Source organism: Lithobates pipiens, unplaced genomic scaffold, assembly GCF_037356315.1.
Source record: "Lithobates pipiens isolate NorthernLeopardFrog02 unplaced genomic scaffold, aLitPip1_a1.2 Scaffold_25, whole genome shotgun sequence".
NCBI lineage: Eukaryota > Metazoa > Chordata > Amphibia > Anura > Ranidae > Lithobates > Lithobates pipiens.
In genome coordinates, this window is record NW_027507787.1 from 12,517,090 (window position 1) to 12,536,754 (window position 19,665).

The following is a 19,665-nucleotide window of genomic DNA, read 5'->3' on the forward strand; positions in this document are numbered from 1 at the left end:
AACTCTGACATATTCCACAGTGCTGTACAGCGAACACTGAGCCAGTTATATCAGTCTGTGCACCAGAGGAGTTTGCTCTCTATTGTCTCTTCCACAGCCACACACAATTTTATTATACATTTATATAGCTCTGACATATTCCACAGTGCTGTACAGGAACATTGAGCCAGTCACATTGGTCAAACCAGAGCAGCTTACACTCTAATGTTCTATTGCAGTCTCATTATAGTATTATACATTTTATATAGCTCCAACATTGTCCACAGTGCTGTACAGAGAATACCGAGTCAGTCACTTCAGTCTGTGCACCAGAAGAGCTTACACTTTAATGTCCCACCACAGTCACACAATTTATATACATACAAATAATCAGTAAATTAATGTGTTGGTGACTGGGTTCATACTATGAAGTAGAATTTATATTTTGGGTGGAAGTAGCCATTAAATAAACAAGCTCTGTTGGTTGTCATCACAGGTATAAGGGAAGTCGAAATAATACCAACATGGTACTTATGGAGATCAAGATGTTGTCTGGCTATGTTTCTGTGCCAGAGTCCATTGAAGAGGTGAGTGTAATGGCTATATCAGGGAACATATGCCCACCTTTCCTGAGGAGTCATGTTCAGCCAAAGTGAAAATGTATTTCAAATGGGGACCTTTATAGGTTTAGTTAATACTGAAATAACTAAAATATTGAAATACGTATTCTCTGTAAACACTCTGTACTTTCCATTTTTACTGGCTGAGGCCAGGAGATGTCCTTCTTTTAAAATGGGGCATTTGGACTAATTTACGGCATGTTTATGATGCATCAATGATTGCAGTAGATGACCCCGATCTACAAAAGAACATTTAGATGTTGTACAGTGAGACAGACCACATAAACCTCTCTGTCGCCTCTTTTTAGAAAAAGCTTTAAAGGAGAACTCCTGGATATGGAAATAGGATTTTTGCCTTATCTGTAAGGAGTACATTACAGGACACGGGCTCTTGAAATCTTAGACGATGTAGCTGCCTTCAGGTGATTGGATAATAAAGCTATGAGGACAGGCCTATATAACCCCTCTCATTCCCAGCAACTCTAAAGCCGCGTACACATGGGCGGACTGTATGGCCAACTTAGTCCGTCGAAACACATTTCAGCGGACAGTCCGCTCGTGTGTGGGCTTCAGCGGACTTTTTCAGCGTGCAGTCTTGCGTACTAAGTATTTCGGAATTTCCGTAATACTGTCCGTCATACTTTGGTTTCAGCGGACAATCCGCTCGTCAGTAGGCTAGTTCGATGGACTAAGAATGGCGTATGCTCAGAAAGGATTTACACGGCGAAAGGTTGCATTGCTGTGTATTGGACTTCCTATTTCTAGTCCCGTCGTACGTGCTGTACACGTCATCGCGCAAGCTTTCGACAGACTGTTTGTGCATCCGTGTGTGGTCAAGTTCGTTCATTCGAAAGTATGACAGACTGTCCGTCGGATTGTATGACGGACTAAGTAGGCCATACAATCCGCCCGTGTGTACGCGGCTTTAGTTTTTTTAGCAAGCAATATTAGGAGTGGATTATAAGAAGCATAGGAGATGGAGCCTGTGTCCTGTAATGAACACCAAGAAAAGGATTTCACCTGTAAGGCAAATTTTCTTAGTTCTACAGGGTAAGGCTCTTTAGAGTGGTTGTAAATCCTTACATATTCCTAGCGAAGTGATTGGCCTCAGGTGATACACAGAGATTAAACAAATCCTCCTACATAAGTTATACCTGTCTATCTGCAACCCTTTCTTCGTTACATCCATTCAAAGAGCTGAATTTAAAGCTTATCTGAGCAAAAAGGGAGCTGAGAGCTGAAGTTACACTCTGAAGAGCATAGTGAGGAGAGCTCTGACAGCTGATTGGAGGGATGGGACACACACCACTCCACATAACACACAGGAATAGAGCTAAAGGTGGCATCAGCTGAAGGTCTCTCCCCTGTCATAATTTTTCTCTTGGTGTCAGGAAAAAGTTTTTTGTTTTTTTTTTCTTGCATGTACTTCAATTTATGCTACTGCTTTTACAGCGTACAAGTCCTCTGAAGAAGACCCGGCGGGGTCGAAACGCGTCAGTTTACCATCATTGAAGCACTTGACTATTGTACATTATTATATGTTGCAAATGTTTCCACTTGCGCTGGTGCTTTAATATTTATATCTCCTGTACCACAGCTCTTATTTTAACCAATTATCCTCCCACATTCACTATTTAAAAAATACTCAGTTGTTTGATATTTTGTCTAATACAATTGAAGTCTATTCTTATTCCTTCATAGCATTTTTTTTCTTCATTTTTCTTTTTTTATTATTTGTTGCCTGGAAAACCCAATATGGGGGAATTTCCCTCTTTGACAATTCTCCGGGGTGTGCAGCATTGTCCTTTTCTCTGAATAGTGTCCCTTTTTATGTTTTGGAACTTGTCAGAAGTAATTCATGCTGATAGCAGAAGAACGAAGCAGCAGACAGAAATGACACTCAGTGCTCTTATTAGAGACAAGTATAGGGGACATGCTTTGTTCATATTTCATGTCTGAGGTTCAGGGCTGCCATCAGGGGGGGTACAGCCGTTATAACTGTAAGGGGCCCCAGAGCCTGAGGGGCCCGCGCAGGCCAGAAGAAAGCAGGATGGGTAAAGGGGAGTCGTGCTGTGCATTACAGAAACAATCTCACAGAGTCTGCTCTCTGTGGCATTGAGCTCAGATATCGAGCTCTTTACTGCCACCTCTGGCTACTATGTGCATGTGCAATGCTTGTGTACTGGGCTTTTCTGTGTCAGCAGCATGTCAGCTTTGTGAAAACAAGCTGGGACCAGGTAGAAAGAAATTCTTTACAAGTATGGGCAGTGGCAGTGCACCCATTAAGGGTGCACGGGGCGACACCCCCTCTCTCCAGCCACCCTCCTCTATGTATCATGGATAGATTCATACATTGCATTGCATAAATCTATCCATGGCCGCCGTAGCCACCCCGTCCAGCCTCTTTTTGGGCGCTGGGCTCCTAAATTACAGTGGCAGGCGTGTATTTTTAAAGCACCTGATTACAGCCATAGGCTTCAAAAAGAGGTGAACTGCGAGCGCAGAGGTGTGTTAGACCAGAGAATGAATATTTGCTTTTCTAATACTCAACCGCCTCTTCGCCAATCAGAAAGTGCAGGTGTGTTATCTGTCATCTGATTGGCTAAAACGACAGGCACTGTGATTGGACGCTTATCGGGAGGAGAGGAGACACATGGAGGACACAGCTCGCTGCCGTCACCCACTACCCCATCAAGATGGGGTAATTGCCAGGCAGACAGCGGGGGGGGGGGGGGGGGGCTGCGTTTGATGGGCACAGTGGCTGCGTTTGATGGGCACAGTGGCTGCATTTAATGGGGCACAATGGCTGCATTTGATGGCACAGTGGCTGCAATTGATGGGAACAGTGGCTGCGTTTGATGGGCACAGCGAGGCTGCAATTGATGTTTTTTTTTTTCCAGAATTTTTCCGTTTATTTGCGCCCCCCCCCCCCCCCCCGAAAAATTTTGAGCACCAGCTGCCACTGTTTACAGGTGTAGGTATGGGGGGGGGGGGCTGGCATTTATACAGATGTGTGGGGGGGCTGACATATATACAGGTGTGAGGGGGGCTGACATATATACAGGTGTGTGTGGGGGGCTAGCATATATACAGGTGTGTGGGGGGGTCTGGGCTGACATATATACAGGTGTGTGTGGGGGGCTAGCATATATACAGGTGTGTGGGGGGGGGTATGGGATGACATATATACAGGTGTGTGTGGGGGGCTAGCATATATACAGGAGTGTGTGGGGGGGTCTGGGCTGACATATATACAGGTGTGTGTGGGGGGGGGGCTAGCATATATACAGGTGTGTGGGGGCTGACATATATACAGGTGTGTGTGTGTGTGTGTTTGCGGGGGAGGGCTAGCATATATACAGGTGTTTTGAGCACCAGCTGCCACTGTTTACAGGTGTAGGTGTGTGTGGGGGGGGGCTGGCATTTATACAGGTGTGAGGGGGGCTGACATATATACAGGTGTGTGTGTGTGTGTTTGCTGGGGGGGACTAGCACATATACAGGTGTGTGGGGGCTGACATATACACAGGTGTGAGGGGGCTGACGTATATACAGGTGTGTGTATGCGGGAACTGGCATATATATATATATATATATAGGTGTGTGGAGGGAGGGGCTGACATATATACAGGTGTGATGAAGGCTGACATATATACATATATACAGGATTGAGGGGGGCTGAGTGCATACAGGTGGGGTGGCCAGTATGCGGATTCGGCAGGATGGCCCATGGGCAAGCCCTGCGGAATGTTGGTGGTCAGGCTCAGGGGGGGGGGGGGGGGGGCCTAAAGCTGTAAGGGGCCCAAAAATTTCTGATGGCTGCCCTGTTAAGGTTTATAACCACTTTTAGTCTGAGATCATTTGGATATCCAAAAGCAGTGCAAGTAATGCCGCATACACACGAACGGAATGACAGAAAAAGTCAGACGGAAGCTTTTCATCGTATATTCCGATCGTGTGTATGCCTTTTTTTTTTTTTTTTTATGAAAATTCTGACAGACCTAGAAATCGAACATGTTTTAAATATTTCCGATGGAACCAATTCCTATCGGGAACACAGCTCGTCTGTACCGTTTTGGACCAAAAACAGCGCATGCTCTGAAGCAAGTACGAGACGGAGGCTATTGGCTACTGGCTATTGAACTTCCTTTTTCTAGTCCTGTCGTACTTGTTGTACGTCACCGCGTTCTTAATGATCGGACTTTTGATTGATCGTGTGTACGCAAGACAGTTTCAGCGGAACTCCGTCGGAAAACCTTCAGAGTTTATTCCGACAGGAAAATCGGTCATGGCATAAGGGTGTGGACAACACAACAAACAAACGCCAACAGGGCCACGTTATAAATGGTTCAAGGAAAGGCTTAAAGGAACTCTGAGAGTTTGCAGCAGAAGAGACCTGAACATCTATCTGGTAAAACTTAACATGTGAACAGAAGACCAGGTGGCCAACTTGCAAATCTTCCTTTTGAGTTAGGGTTAGCAGTGATGTTGCTGTCACTACTCCTGTCTGCCTTGTAACAGAAGCAACTGGCGCATGGCACCCCCCATCTTTGCAATAAACCATTGCACCCAGGGTATCTGCCCCTCCAGCCCAACCCTTATACCGGCCCTAGGTTTAGGCCCAGCTACTTCAGGCAATGTGTCAAGTGCCCTACAATGGGGATGCCCTGAGAGCAAAGCAGAGGGAGAACAGAGGTTAGCACCTTAGTGAAGATCCAAGGTACAGTGGACAGGCCAAAGGAAAGGAAAACAAACTGATAATGTTGTGTACCCTTCCCACAGCAAAACTCCAGAAAGAAAGGGATTTGCAATTAAGCATTCTTTTATCCAGAGAGGGCATGAAATATCCTGGGCGAAAGGAGGCCATGACTGTCCAGATGGAATTTTTTATGAATCTGCAGATCCAATAGGGGGGGCATTCCTCGTTTCACATTGAAAACTTTGAACAAGTTTGAGTAGAAGCCCTGGTCCTGTTCTGAGACAAAGGTTATCAACCCTTAAGAGAGAAGTTACTGTAAAGCAGTATGATGATGTACCTGTCTTTGCAGAGAAACTGGCAAGTTTGACAGCATAAATTGGGATGAGAGCAGTGACTGAAATTTTCCCCTTGATTCAACCAAATCATCTGAAATATCCTGGGATTAAGCTGATGAATGTCCTTTGAAAAATGGTGCTCCCTTTAATTGAGAAAAAGATTTTTTCTGGACACGGTGGGTTCAGTGTCTATGATGGAATTGCACTCTTGGCTTGGATTTTGACCTTATCATTGGGATCAAAGGTTTATCCACAGAAGCTTTTGCTTTATTCTTCTAGGGTAAAAGAGTACTCTTCTTCCCCCGTGACCCCCTCAAAAAGTATCCAATGATTGTCTGAAAAGGCATCCCCCTTCAAAGGGCATCTGCATGCCAGAAGACTATTCTTGTAAGGAGGCTTTTCAGATCAACACTCAAGCAAACACATAAGTCTTTTCAATGTGCATTGAGAGGAGGCCCATCTTGGATATCTGGCAAAGTGAATCAGCTAGGCCAGGGGTTTCAAATGTTCTAAACAAAGTGCCAGTTTACTGTTCTTCAGACTTTGAGGGGTCAGATGTTGGTGTCCATGGGTGGAATAATGTCCAATTGGTGTCAGTGGGAGGAATAGTACCCCATTGTTGGTGTCAGTGGGAGAAAAGGTGTCCCATCATTGGTGTCAGTAAGAAAGAATAATGCGCCATCATTGGTATCAATGAGAGGAACTATGCCCCATCATTGGTGTCAGTGGTTGGAACACTGCCCTGAAGGCCGGATAAAGGCTAGCAGAGTTTGTAGACCACTGCACTAGGCCATCAACATGATAGTGCAAGGCCACAGGCAAGAGCTCTAGTTGTGGAAGGATAGACAGACCCATCAGTATAGATCTAGGGAGCAACATATGTACTGTGTATCAGAAAATTACACACATTAGCTCAGTACACCCAATGTGAAAAAAGTGGCATGACTGTGTCGCAGCCAGAGCTCTGCCTGTTAGCCCTTCAGTGACCAGAACATCAGCACACTGGGTTCCAAATAGGGTAGGACCCTGACTTCCCACCAATGTTTGCAATTTTTCCTGGTCAGCTAAGTGGAATTTCAGGAATCAAGTCTTATCCAAATTCTTTACCCTTCTGTTTTGCATGCACCCTAAGGGATCTTCAGAGACAGGGATCCATCATCATGTTAATTCAAGTAAAGCTGTTAAAATATTGTCCTTGCCTGGTCTGCAGTTACTAAAGGGTTCTAATGCAAGTAACTGGCATGCACGGTCTACAGCTCAGGTCAGCTAAAACAAATTGGGGTATGATGGCAGTGATTTAAGAGCTAATACAGTGTGAGATACAAGTGGTTACCAAGGGTAGTGAAGGTCTCTCTAGCAGCCTGTTGTACATGTACATGTAACAGGTGGGATAGCTTGTAGCAGGAGTTGTTGTTGCCACTCTTTGTGAGCAGGTCTGTCTCCTATAGCAACGGGAGCCCATCAGTGCTGCAGAGATCCCCCACCTGTACACAGGTATGGAAGAGAAAGAGTTAAGTGAAGTGTACACATGTAGTCAGTGCATGGTGTTGCTCCATACCATTACTGTGAGTGAGGTAGCGGTGATACACTGGAGAGGTGGAGAGGACAAGGGCTCTGTGTGTCCCTCCTAAATGCATAAGTGACTGTGTTGATTTACTTTATGCTACACTGAGAGAGCTTATTCATGTTCATGCCAGCTGTACAACCAAAGGCATACCTCCCAACTTTCAAACTTGAGAATGAGGGACATTTGAGGGTGGTAGAGGCCTACAACATGTGAAGTGAGCCGCAGCAAAAAGTGTGTGGCATGGTCATGGGCATGGTTAAACAAAACCCAGGCTTCAAATATGTGCTGGGGGTCGCTTTGGGAGAATAGAGGACTTGTGCCAAAATGTGGGGTAGAGTTGGGGACAGATATATATTTGGGGGGTGGGCTATGGGAGGGGTGGGGACTTGCTCTAGAAGGTGTGGTGGGGGTCAGATATGTGTTGGGGAGCATTTGGAAGGGGAGAGGACTTGTGCTAGCATGTGAGGTGGAGGGGGTCAGGTATGCACTGTAGGTGGTAATTTGGGAGGGGAGTGGACTTGTGCTAGAAAGTGGGGGGGGGCGGATATATGCTTGGGGGGCATTTTCAGAGGGGATAGGACTTGTGCTTAGGGGTCAGATACATACTGGGCAGGTATTTTGGGAGGGCAGCAGACTTGTGCTGGGGAGTCAGATATGTACTGAAGGGCCGCTGTGGGAGGGTAGAGGATTTGTTCAAGAAGGTGGGTTGGGAGGTCATATATGTGCTGAGGGAGCATTTGGCAGGGGAGGGGAGAGGACTTGTTCTAGCATGTGGAGTGGAGGGGGTCAGGTATGTACTGGGAGGGGGGTGATTTGGGAGGGGAGAGGACTTGTGCTAGAAGGTGGGTGAGAGGGTGGATATGTGCTTGGGGAGGCACTTTGAGAAGGGAGTGGATTTGTGCTGAGGGGTCAGATACGTACTGTGGGGTGCTTTGGGAGAGAGCATATTTGTGCTGGAGAGTTGGGTACGTACTGAGGGGGGCACTTTGGGAGGGCAGTGGATTGTGCTGGTGTCAGGAACCATGAAACAGACAGAGACAGAAGTACAATCAAATCACACTTGTTTATTAATAAAAATAAAAATGTAAATAGGAAAAAGCATAGTCAAGCAAGCCAGAGTCCAATAGCCAGATCGGGTAGTCAGCCAGTCCAAAGTTCATAAACCAGATCGGGTAATCAGCCAGTCCAGAAGTCAGGGATCCAGGGAGAGCAACCGCAAGCAGGATGGAAGTCAGCAGGGACGTAGCAAGCCAGTCTTGAAACAACAGCAGGAGATGGTTCCTAGTGATGTGACCAAACGTGAAAGCAATGGAGAAATGAGCTGGTAGACTTTAAATAGGCAGGCCAGACGAGCATCATCGGAAACAGCTGGTAACTGTGGAGAGAGAAGAGAGCTGGCAATTAGCCGACAGCTGAGTGGCCAGCCCAGAGGAGGAAGGGCTAAGGCAGCCCTGGCAGCTGGGTGGCTCAACAACATACTAGGGGGGAACTTTGGGAGAGGAGCAGACTTATGGTGGTGTAGTCAGACACATAGGGGAGGAGTGCTTTGGGAGGGGAGCAGACTTGTGCTGGATGGGGCTCAGATACATAATGGGGGTGCTTTGGGAGGGTAGAGGACTTGTGCCAGAAGGTGGAGTGGGGGAATTTCAAATTCAATCCTCCCTACAACACAAGTTCTCTCCCGTCGTAAAGTGCCCCTCCACAACATATCCTCTTACACCCTGGTTACTTGCTCACCTCTACCTGTCTTCCCAGTCAGTATCTGTTAAACCCACTGGAGACCTCTGATCAGTGTAGCACAAGCAGAATATGATATCCCTCCTCCCCCATCTCCTCCTCCTGTCTGTATACAGGAAAACATCAGAGCCAGGGAGGAGGAGGCGGCTTCAGTTTGATATGCAGTGGGTTACTGTGACAGGCAGCCAGCGGGGAGATGTTGGCTGCAATACAGAGACTGGATTGAAATGTTTGGTACCCCATACACCCCACACAAGCTGCGAGACAGGTGCAACTGGTGCTCATTCTAGTGCACTCCTGCTGGGAAAGTGCCAGAACTTGTACTGGGCTCTACTCCGGGACTTTGACTTTATTTGCCGGGACTTACATCAAATCCTGGAACAGTCCCAGTGACTTCAGGACAGTTGGGAGGTATGGCAAAGGTGGCCCTAGTGTAAGGTAGTGACCCTGTTTAAAGTGCCTAGCGTAGCCCATAAGAACCCACCCAAAGGTTGGCCTCTCATGTGACCCTTGGTTGGTGTCCAACGAGGAGGGAAACATGGAGGATGTGACCACCACCACACTACCCCTAACTTACAACTAGACTTAAAGTGGAACTTTAGTCAGAAAAGTAGGTCTTGCTAAATCACTTCAGGCTGTCCCCTTTTGTAGGTATAGCTATGTAAAACATGAAAAATAAGTGCTTATAACATGTAAAATCTAGTAATACACAGTCTCACCCTGCTCTATGTGCCAAAAATCAGAGCAACTAGCAAATGGCAGCCTCCAGCAAGAACAAGCAGGAGCAATGCTGGAGGCAATTTAGAGCACACAGTACTTTTGGTAGAATTATTATTCATGGAATGCACTGTATGTTCCTTGCTAAGGAACATGATTTTTTTTATCAGGTTGTTCTGGGTAAACTTCTACTTCAACCCTTGAAATGTGGGGGCTGAGGGGGGAACTACAAGAGTAAGTTTTGCTGCTGCATAGAGTGGGGATTTTAGTTTTCTGCATCTAGCCCCCTTTATACATGGGGAAAACACAAAGAAGATGTAGAAATGTGTTATGATTTGTCACCACAGTGTTTATGCTCAACCTATGTACTGTATATTTTCTATTAGGATGACAACTCTCACATATGTATGTAAAAAAACTAAATATGGAATACTCCTTACTTTACAGGTAAAGAGAGACTCGGATGTGCAGCGGGTGGAAATCAAGGACGATTTGATTACTATCTATTGGGAAAAGGTAGGACACATAGCACAATGACCAAGTAACTTCTACTACTGATAGCTGAAGTTGAATGTCAATGTCTTCTTTTTATTGTGGTCCTATCAGATCTACATGTAGATACACCACGTTTGTTCTTGTACAGTGATATGTAACATTTTGGTGTTAATTCTCTTATCTCTGGTAGGTCACATCAGACCATGAGACTGTGGAGATCTTATTTAGGCGCTCAGTTCCGGTTACCGGTTTGAAACCCGCCTATGTTAAGCTCTCGGATTACTACATGCCTGGTAATGCGACTCCGTCTGTCTTCTACTCCCCCATAATACATCATGTTACTTTATGTGGAAGCAACACTGCCCCATATAGAGTGTTGTAAATCAGAACAAAACATTGTAGAAATAATTGATTATTGATTGCTATTGTCGAGTTCCACTTCCTGTCTATATGCACAACAGCAATGGCTGCATGCCATTTCTCATGGTTGGTTGCTGATGGTGACAACAGTAAACCATGATACAGAGCAGTGTCCCATTGTAACATGAAGTGCCCAAACAAGGACTAGATATGTGCGATTCATTTAGACAAATTTTTTGTTATTTGGATGTATCCGAATTCCCAAATCACAATAATAACTTATTCAACAAATTTGAAATAAATTGGGCAAATTCAAATTTGAAAATTAACTTGAATTCAAAAATTAATTAGAATTTGAAATGGAAACGTATTGCAATAACTACAATAAGGTATCACATTTTTAAACTAAGATGATGATTCCTACTTATGCTGCTTTATAGAATAGAAAAGAATAGAATAAAACAAACTAGAATAGGATGGAATGGAATAGAAAAGAACAGAAAATAAAAGACTAGAATAGAAAATAAAATAAAATATAGAACAAAATAGAACGAATATAGTCATCTTCTGAAATTCGATTTTCAAATCGATTTGAAAATAACAAATATATGAAACGAATCGGAATATACAAAATTTAGTCCAAAAATGATCATTCTAACATAACGAATATGACAAAACAAAATGATTAACTTAAATCGGTAGTGAACTGAACCTTTAACCACTTTAGCTCCAGAAGGTTTACCCCCTTCATGACCAGGCCATTTTTTTTGATACGGCACTGCTTTATTTTGACTGAATTGCGCGGTTGTACAAAGCCTTACCCAGATAAAATGTTTGTTCTTTTTTCCCCACAAATAGAGCTTTCTTCTGGTGGTATTTGCTCACCTCTGCAGTTTTTATTTTTTGTTCTATAAAAAAAAAAAACCCTCAATTTTGACAAAAACAAAAAAAAAACGATTTTTTTAGTTTCTGCTATAAAACATACCCAAATAAAATAGAGAAATCCAATTTATTTATCAGTTTAGGCCAATATGTATTCTGCTACATATTTTTGGTAAAAAAAATCCCAATAAGCGTATATTGATTGGTTTGTGCAAAAGTTACAACGTCTACAAACTATGGGATAATTGGTGCAAGTTTAGGAGATTTTCACTGTACCTACAGATAAGCCTTATTATATACTTACCTGTAGCTACAAGTAAAAAAAAGAACTCTACTTTAACCACTTCCCGCCCGGCCTATAGCAGAATGATGGCCGGGTGGTGGGTCAGTTCTCCTGACTGGGCGTCATATGACGTCCAGCAGGATAACAGCCGTCGAGAGCCCGTGGGGGCGCGCATCGCGGCGATCGGTGGTGCGGTGTGATGGAGGCTCTTTACCACATGATCAAGCGTGTCCAATCATGGCTGATCATGATGTAAACAGGAAGAGCCGTTGATAGGCCTTTCCACACTTGCGTCTAATAGACACGAGTAGAGGAGAGCCGATTGGCTGCTCTCCTGAAGGGGGGGTCTGTGCTGATTGTTTTGTCAGCGCAGCCCCCCCTCAGATGCCCGCCCGTGCCACCTTTCAGTGCCACCTTTCACTACCAATCAGTGCCCATCGGTGCTGCTTATCCGTGCCCATCAGTGCCACCTATAAATACCCATTGGTTCAGCCTTTCAGTGCCCATCCATGTCGCCTATAAGCGCCCACCAGTGCCACCTATGAGTGTCCATCAGTGCGGCCTATCAATGCCCATCAGTGCTGTATATCAGTGTCACCTACCAGTGCCGCCTATCAGTACCCATCAGTGCCATCTCATTGGTGGCACCTCATCAGTGCTGCCTTATCAGTGACCATCGGTGCAGCTTATCAGTGCCCATCAGTGAAGGAGGAAACTTACTTATTTACAAACATTTATAACAGAAACAAATAAAAACTTTTTTTTTTCAAACTTTTCAGTCTTTTTTTATTCGTTTAGCAAAAAATAAAAACAGAGGTGATCAAATACCACCAAAAGAAAGCTCTATTTGTGGGAACGAAATTATAAAAATTCTGTTTGGGTACAGTGTAGCATGACCGTGCAATTCTCATTTAAAAAGTGACAGCGCCGAAAGCTGAAAATTGGCCTGGGCAGGAAGGGGGTGTAAGTGCCTTGTATTGAAGTTGTTAATAAATGAATCCGAAAAAAAACAAATTTTTCCTTCATGTACTTCTCTAACAAGGACCCTCATGGCAGGATCACCACGTTTTTTTTAAAACAAGAATAATGGGCTAGCTGACCATCACTGTACAGCATTTAAACACCAATAGATCGTTTGTGTCCAGATTGGATGAAGTGAAGAGGTATGTATGTCATAAAGATCACTTCTGGAGTTCAGATACAATAAAAACTGCAATATTATATATCAAGAAGTGATGGCCCTTTCATAGAGGGCACACGAGCACCGAGCACCCCCCCCCCCCCCCATCCATTCACCTGGCCCCTTAATCTACATGCGGAATGCCAGACGCATGGATTTTCTTTCTTTTTTTTTTTAAGCAAATGATTACAGCCTGGGGCTCTAATTAGCTTAAAAAAAGGGTGGGCTTGGGGCGCAGAGCACTTCGCCTTGAGCCTGCCCACTTGTGTGACAATAGCGAATTAATATTTGCTATTGTTTTCCTGATTCTCCTCCCGCAAATCAGGAATCAGTTCCTGAGACTTGATTGGCCAGGGAATCTTAAGACTCCCAGCCAATTGGGTCTTAGTACCCACTTCCTGTTCGGCCTGGAGGAGAAGCAATGGCCCCGGATCCTTGTCTGTCTGATCTGCCTCCTTCCTAAAGTAAGGAGGCCTCTGATCGCCACTGCAATCCTGTCCATCTCCACGGTGGGGGGAGGATGATCGCCGCATTCCCGTCCATCTCCAGGAGGGGGGGTGGTATTGTTGCATTCCCATCAGTCTCCAGAGTGGTAGGGGATTGCTGCCTTCCTGTCCTGTCTTCTGTACCAGCCGCCACTGATTGAAAGTTACTTTTGAAATCACATTATTTTGAGATTCATATGAGATTTTGGTAATCTGTTATTTTTTTTATCTACTTTAACAGAATAATCATGAATGAAATGATTTCCTTACATATTTGTGTCTGAACATAAATGGTTGACCATGTTAGGCCATTAGGAAACTAACATGACAATGGAATAGGAGGCATGATACTTTTTTTTACAAAACAGGACAAAAATACAATAGTCAATAATTTTTCCCCCCTTTTTTTTTTTTAACTTTATTACATTGGTATGACATGTCTCTTATTGTGTCATTGCAGAGGAGACGGACACAGTGTGCTACCTGGCTGAATGCTAGTAAGGTGAGTGTACACCCTGGATTCTGCATCTCCTACACAGTATGTATATATGCCTGCAGAATATAAGGCCACATGAACACTGGGCTTAAAAAAAATGCCCCATTTACAGGTGACTGGAATTTTTTTTTTTTTCAGCCTGTGTTATATGGGGTTGTAGGCAGGTGCAATCTCCTGTCTCCACTGCAGGTGGCACTCAACTGCTGTGGCAATGCAGAGGGAGAGGAAGTCATGGGGAACAGGGTTCCTTTATGGCTTCCTGAGTCATTGGGGCAACAATCCAATGGGATGCTGGTCAGCCATGTGACTCTGGTGGCCATTTTGGATGTGGCAGAGTGAATGAATGAATGATTTGTATAGCGCTGCAAATGCGAACTGAATCGCCTCAGGGCGCTTGGTCTGTCCTGTCGCCTCAGGGCGCTTGGTCTGTCCTGTGTTGTCCTGCTTCTTAGAAGAGGTGGGTCTTGAGTTTTTTTCTGAAGGCCAGATGGTTTTCTTCCATGCGGATGTTGGTGGGTAGAGCGTTCCATAGCTGTGGTCCTTGGACTGCGAATCTTCGTTCTCCCTTAGATTTGTAGCGGGACTTGGGGATGAGGAGGCGGTTTTGGCTTGTTGATCGGAGGCTGCGATTGGGTATGTAGTGTTTTATTTTCTCACATAGGTATTGAGGAGCATTTCCTTTTGTACATTTGTTGGTGAGGCAGAGGGTCTTGAATGTGATCCTATCCTTTACCGTTAGCCAATGGAGGGTCCTTAGGGATGGGGGATATGGATTCCCAGGGTTTCTTTTCCGTGACTTCTTCTTAAGACCCTAGCCCCTGGGTTTGGCGTGCTTTATGCAAGTGGGTAGAGTAGGGAAAGGTACCCTGTCTGTGAGCAACAGTACTAGTGATGGGAAAAGATTTCTACCGAGGTGGGAAAGAGTAGGGTCGCATCTCTCTGGATACCTTCCTGATTGTGCATGAGATGGCCAGGCCACATTCTATCTGCTTAAGCATTAAGCTCTTGTGGTAGATGCACTTTTAATTTAATGAGCTTGTGTCAGTCTGAACTGTGGTTTAATGGCACACCAGCCTACTTTTATTGAAAAACAAAACTAAAAGTTCATAAACAGCAAACTGCCCATCCAGAAGTTCATCTCCAACAAAAACATATGGCAGAAAATACTATGCCACCTGGCTACACTTCAGCAGCACCACCGCTCTTTTTGGTCTCCCGGACTATAGGCTCTTCAGGCTGCCTTGGTTCCAGCACCTCACTGCACAGGCCCACAGAAAAGGCATCAGCACAAGGGACACATCCTACTGACTGTAGATTATATATCTTGTGCTGATTTCTGTGTTTTTTTTATTTTTTTTGGCTGCACTTAGAATTCATCTATGAGACGTGGTGTCACATAGCACATTCCATGACAGAGGAGGGGGTCAGTTTCATTTTTTTAAATTTTTCATAAAGTTTACACAAATTTAAACAGTTTCATATCTGTTTATTTACTGTCTATAAAAAACATTTTTTTACAAATAAATGACAAAGGATTCCCAGAGCAATATGACTTAAAGTCTGATTGAACCCTTTGTATGTTACTGTATTGCAGTCAGGCTGTATAAAAACTCATAAAATATACTGCTCTTTCAGGCCAGGTTCACATATGTGCGGCCACGGGTTCGTGCCTCAGGTTCGTGCCTCGGGCCCATTGCGTGTCTGTTCACAGGTTCAGGTGCGATTTAGGTCCGAATTTTTGTCTGAATTCACACTTGAACCTGACCGAAACACGCACAGGACCCAGGACCCACAGAGCCAGTCATACTTGCCTGTCATGAAAATGTGTTTCCCCCTCATCCAATTCGCATATGTGTGAACCCAGCCTTAGAGTTTTTTGTTTCTAACTGCTGCTACAAGTGTTAAAATTCCCTGCCAGTACATTGAAGAGTCAGACCGCTGCTGTTACTCACAACTCAGCAGCCCAGGTTTGCAGTGTCTCCTACACACTGCTCCAATCAACAGTGCTGTCAGTGACGCTGCATCCATAAGGGGCACATGGGAGCCGCCCCCTCTCTCCTACCACCACCCTCTAGCACGAATAGATAGATTCATGCATTGCATGAATCTATCTATGGCCACTGCTGCCACCCCCTATTCAGGTGCCCGGCCCCTTTTCGGGCACAGGGCACCTGAATTACAGTGGCGGGGGTTGGTTTTGAAGCACCTAATTAGAGCCACAGGCTCTAATAGGCGTCAAAAAAAGGTGACCTGCAAGCACCATGCTGGGCGCTCACAGGTCACTCAGCTGTGTTTGATGGCACAGTGGCTGCGATTGATGGCACAGTGGTGGCGATTGATGGCACAGTGGTGGCGATTGATGGGGTTTTTTTAAGAATTTTTCAGTTTGTTTGCCCCCCCAAAAAATTTTGAGCACCAGCCACCACTGAGTGCTGCTCAGGGAGTGGGAGCGCTGTTGACTGGAGCAGTGGGCATGGGGTGTGTTGGACCTTAGGAGACCCAAACAGCTACCTTTCTTAGCTCATAACTGTCCCTGATTTTCGAGGGACTGTCCCTGACTTGGAGCAAAGTCCCTCTGTCCCTCTTTCCTCCTCATTTGTCCCTCATTTTACTCTGATCTCTATACCTTTATATAAAATGCACTTTTCATCTTTAAAAAGGTGTTTTACAGTGCTAAATATTTAATCTAATTTCTAAATTTCAAAAGCCAATATAAACGAATAGTAGTGGTAAAAAAAAGGCACATGTGGGTTTACCGAGTCTTTTTTGTTTGCATAATTCTCCTTTAACTCTGTTGCTGCCAGAGCCGTTTTTGCATTTTTTTTTTTTTTGCAAACATGTTTAAAAAATCATTTTAGGCCTGAAGATTACACAAAACTCACAGATATTATATTTTTTTCTGAAAGCAGACACCCTATAGAATAAAATAGCGGTAGTTGCAATTTTTTATGTCACAGGATATTACCGCAAAGGTCTAGGAAATGCAAAATGTCAGTAAAAGACACACTAACGTGAATTTTAGGGCAAACAAACACAATAAATTACCCACATGTTTGATAAAATGTAAAAGATGAGGTTGCACTGAGTATATAGATACCCAACATGCCAGACCTTAAATTTACATGCACCTGTGAAATGGCGACAAACTTCAGTACCCTATATTTTCTAGCACCGGTAAGGGGGTGTATGAGAGCAATCGGGGGTGGCAGGGGAGCCACACAGATGCTCTGACCTGATAGGCAGGAGTTTTACACGCAATCCTGGTGGCTGCAGCCACCGGATTGTGTTTGATACCCCCCAGTTAGTCCCACTAGCAGTGAAAGGGTTAAGGGGGTGTGGAAGGGTGTGTGTCCTATGCCTACATACTTTTGCAAATAGAGGTCCCTCGTTCACATCTCAAAATGTTGGGAGGTATGCTTGTGCGTAGTGGTCCCAACTATACAACATGCATCAGGTACAATGTATTTTAACCCTTGCAACTAACAAACTCTAAAATAAATGTTTATGTATTATCTTATATGTAGACCAACTGTATTACCATACTAAATGCATAGGGTTCAGCTAGGGTTTAACTTCAGGGACAGCACAACACAGGCAGTCATCTTGTAGGCACTCTGGATCTTGAAAGTCAAGTTTAAAGTAATTGTAAAGTCTATTTTTTTTTCCCTAGAAAAATAATAAACATGTTATACTTACCTGCTCTGTACAGTTGGGTTTGTACAGAGCAGCCCAGATTCTCCTCTTTTTGGGTCCATCTTCGACTCTCCTGGTCCTTCCTTCCTGTTGAGTCCCCCCAGAGCAAGCAAGCTGAGTGTATCCATTCAGACATGGAACCCCGGCCTGGCCTCACCCCCTCTCTCCCCTGATAGGCTAGCTGACTTTGACAGCAGCGGGAGCCAATGGTGCCACTGCTGTGTCTCAGCCAATCCAGAAGGAGAATCTCAGTCAGCTGAGACACTTGTGGACATCGCTGGACAGAGATCGGGCTCAGGTAAGTACTGGGTGGCTGAGAGGGGCTGCTGCACAAAGAAGACTTTTTATTTTAATGCATAGAATGCATTAAGATAAAAAAAAAAAAACCTTCTGCCTTTACAACCCCTTTAAAGTCATGGCTCTGACTAGGCTTAAGTTATTGGCTTTCTGCAACAGGTGATAAAGAGACAAAGAAAAGCATGTGAAATGGAGCCCAGACCTCCACCTTCTGTCTGTCTATAAAAAAAATATAATATATAAACATTCATATGCTTTTTTTTAAATGTTTCTACATTTTATTTTTGTTATTTTTTTATATTTTTTTTTATTTGTTTTTGTTTTTTTATTGCTCTTGTATTTGTTTCAAAATAAATGGACTTTCCACTTTTATGTTCAAATTTGGGAAACTCCCACAATGTTCGTTATGTGGATCAAATCACACAGCATGCCTAAAATGTATAAAACATATTTCTAACCTATCTAGTTGTTTCTTTGGAACAAGTTTATACATAGGACTCTTAAGCAGTGTTATTTTTAAGTGCATTAACATACAATGTACCCCCTAAACCCTGAGATTATTATTATATATATTTTTTTTAGAACAGCTGAGATCTTTAAAATAATATTAATCCCTGATTTTTCAAACATCTTCAGAAGCAAATTTAGTCATTTAGTGAGTTTGCCTTCTTACCTTCTTTACCTTCTTATTCCTTGCCTTGATCACTACCCCAAGGTTCCTGTTTCAGGGTGGCTCCTTTCTCTTAAGGCATCCTATAGAGCCACCTTTTCTAGAATTGCATTTCCCTACACTGTGTACATCAATAGAAACACACAACCCCATGTTCTAAGACTGCAGGGCACTCCCCTGCTACTATCACCCCCTCCTGCAAGATTGACTGGAGACTGCACTGTTCACTGTTAACTCTTTCTTGTGAAAACTGGAAGTTCAGAGAGAGTAGGAGCCACCAAACATTAAAAGCACCTGTAAGTGTTGGGGCAAGAATTTTAACATATAGTTCATTGGATAATATTTTGTTTATTGTGTTCAACATGTTAAGCTAAAACACGCAACATATTTATGCTACTTTAACCCTTTGTTGAAATAGTGCGCAGATCTAGAATACAAAAGATTATGAGATCTCCCAGCACAGTACAGACAGGGATAATTATAGAAAACAAAACTCCACGACCCCCTCCTTTACATTGCACACAAGGAGACATTTTTTATTTTTAAGCAAGTAAAAAGCAAGCAGTACATTTAAATATTTTTATGTTATTATGTTATGCTATGCTATGGAAGCAATGACAAATATAAACAAACAAATAATTTATAACCTTTTTAAAAATCTTTTCCAGGGATGACAAAATGAACCTTCCTTCCATCTTGTGATTCCTGCAGATCATCACAACTTCCTGCAGAGCATTCGATGTTGGGTTGTGCACATGTATTCATTACATGTTGCTATGACCTTGTCTCCTGACTGTGTTTCTCATTGAATAAAATTCATATAGCTATAATCTTGGGACTCCAGACTGTTGTATATGGGGAAGGGGGTGTGGGCATAGGAGGGCTGGTGGCATTACACACATTTTTCTTAGAACAGATAACATGACTGGTAAAATAAATTATGGTATCTACATAATGTGATTCCAACCTCTTCTGCAAACATCACTGATCCACTATCACCTTGCTGAAAGCCCAACAGACCAAAACAGGGTTCAGAGTATGTAAAGTACAACAAGCCATATAGAATGCAAAATAAATAATATGTGTAGCGCACCCTCTAAGGAGCCGCAGTTAAACTGGGATCCCCCCGCCAGGCACACCAAATTTTCACAGGCACTCCAGAGACAGAGA

General features: G+C 43.9%; 1 protein-coding gene across 1 annotated transcript in view; it reads left to right on the forward strand.

The window, feature by feature from the left end:
• Positions 1–19,311, forward strand: part of LOC143930040 (alpha-2-macroglobulin-like protein 1) — a 310,325-nt gene extending 291,014 nt beyond the window's left edge. Inside the window, exons 34-38 of the mRNA XM_077453939.1 lie at positions 476–566; positions 10,102–10,170; positions 10,340–10,442; positions 13,800–13,841; positions 19,164–19,311. Of these exons, the coding sequence (XP_077310065.1) occupies positions 476–566; positions 10,102–10,170; positions 10,340–10,442; positions 13,800–13,837 (301 nt within the window). The 3' untranslated portion in view covers positions 13,838–13,841; positions 19,164–19,311. The remainder of the gene's footprint in view (positions 1–475; positions 567–10,101; positions 10,171–10,339; positions 10,443–13,799; positions 13,842–19,163) is intronic.
• The last annotated feature ends 354 nt before the right edge of the window (positions 19,312–19,665 follow it).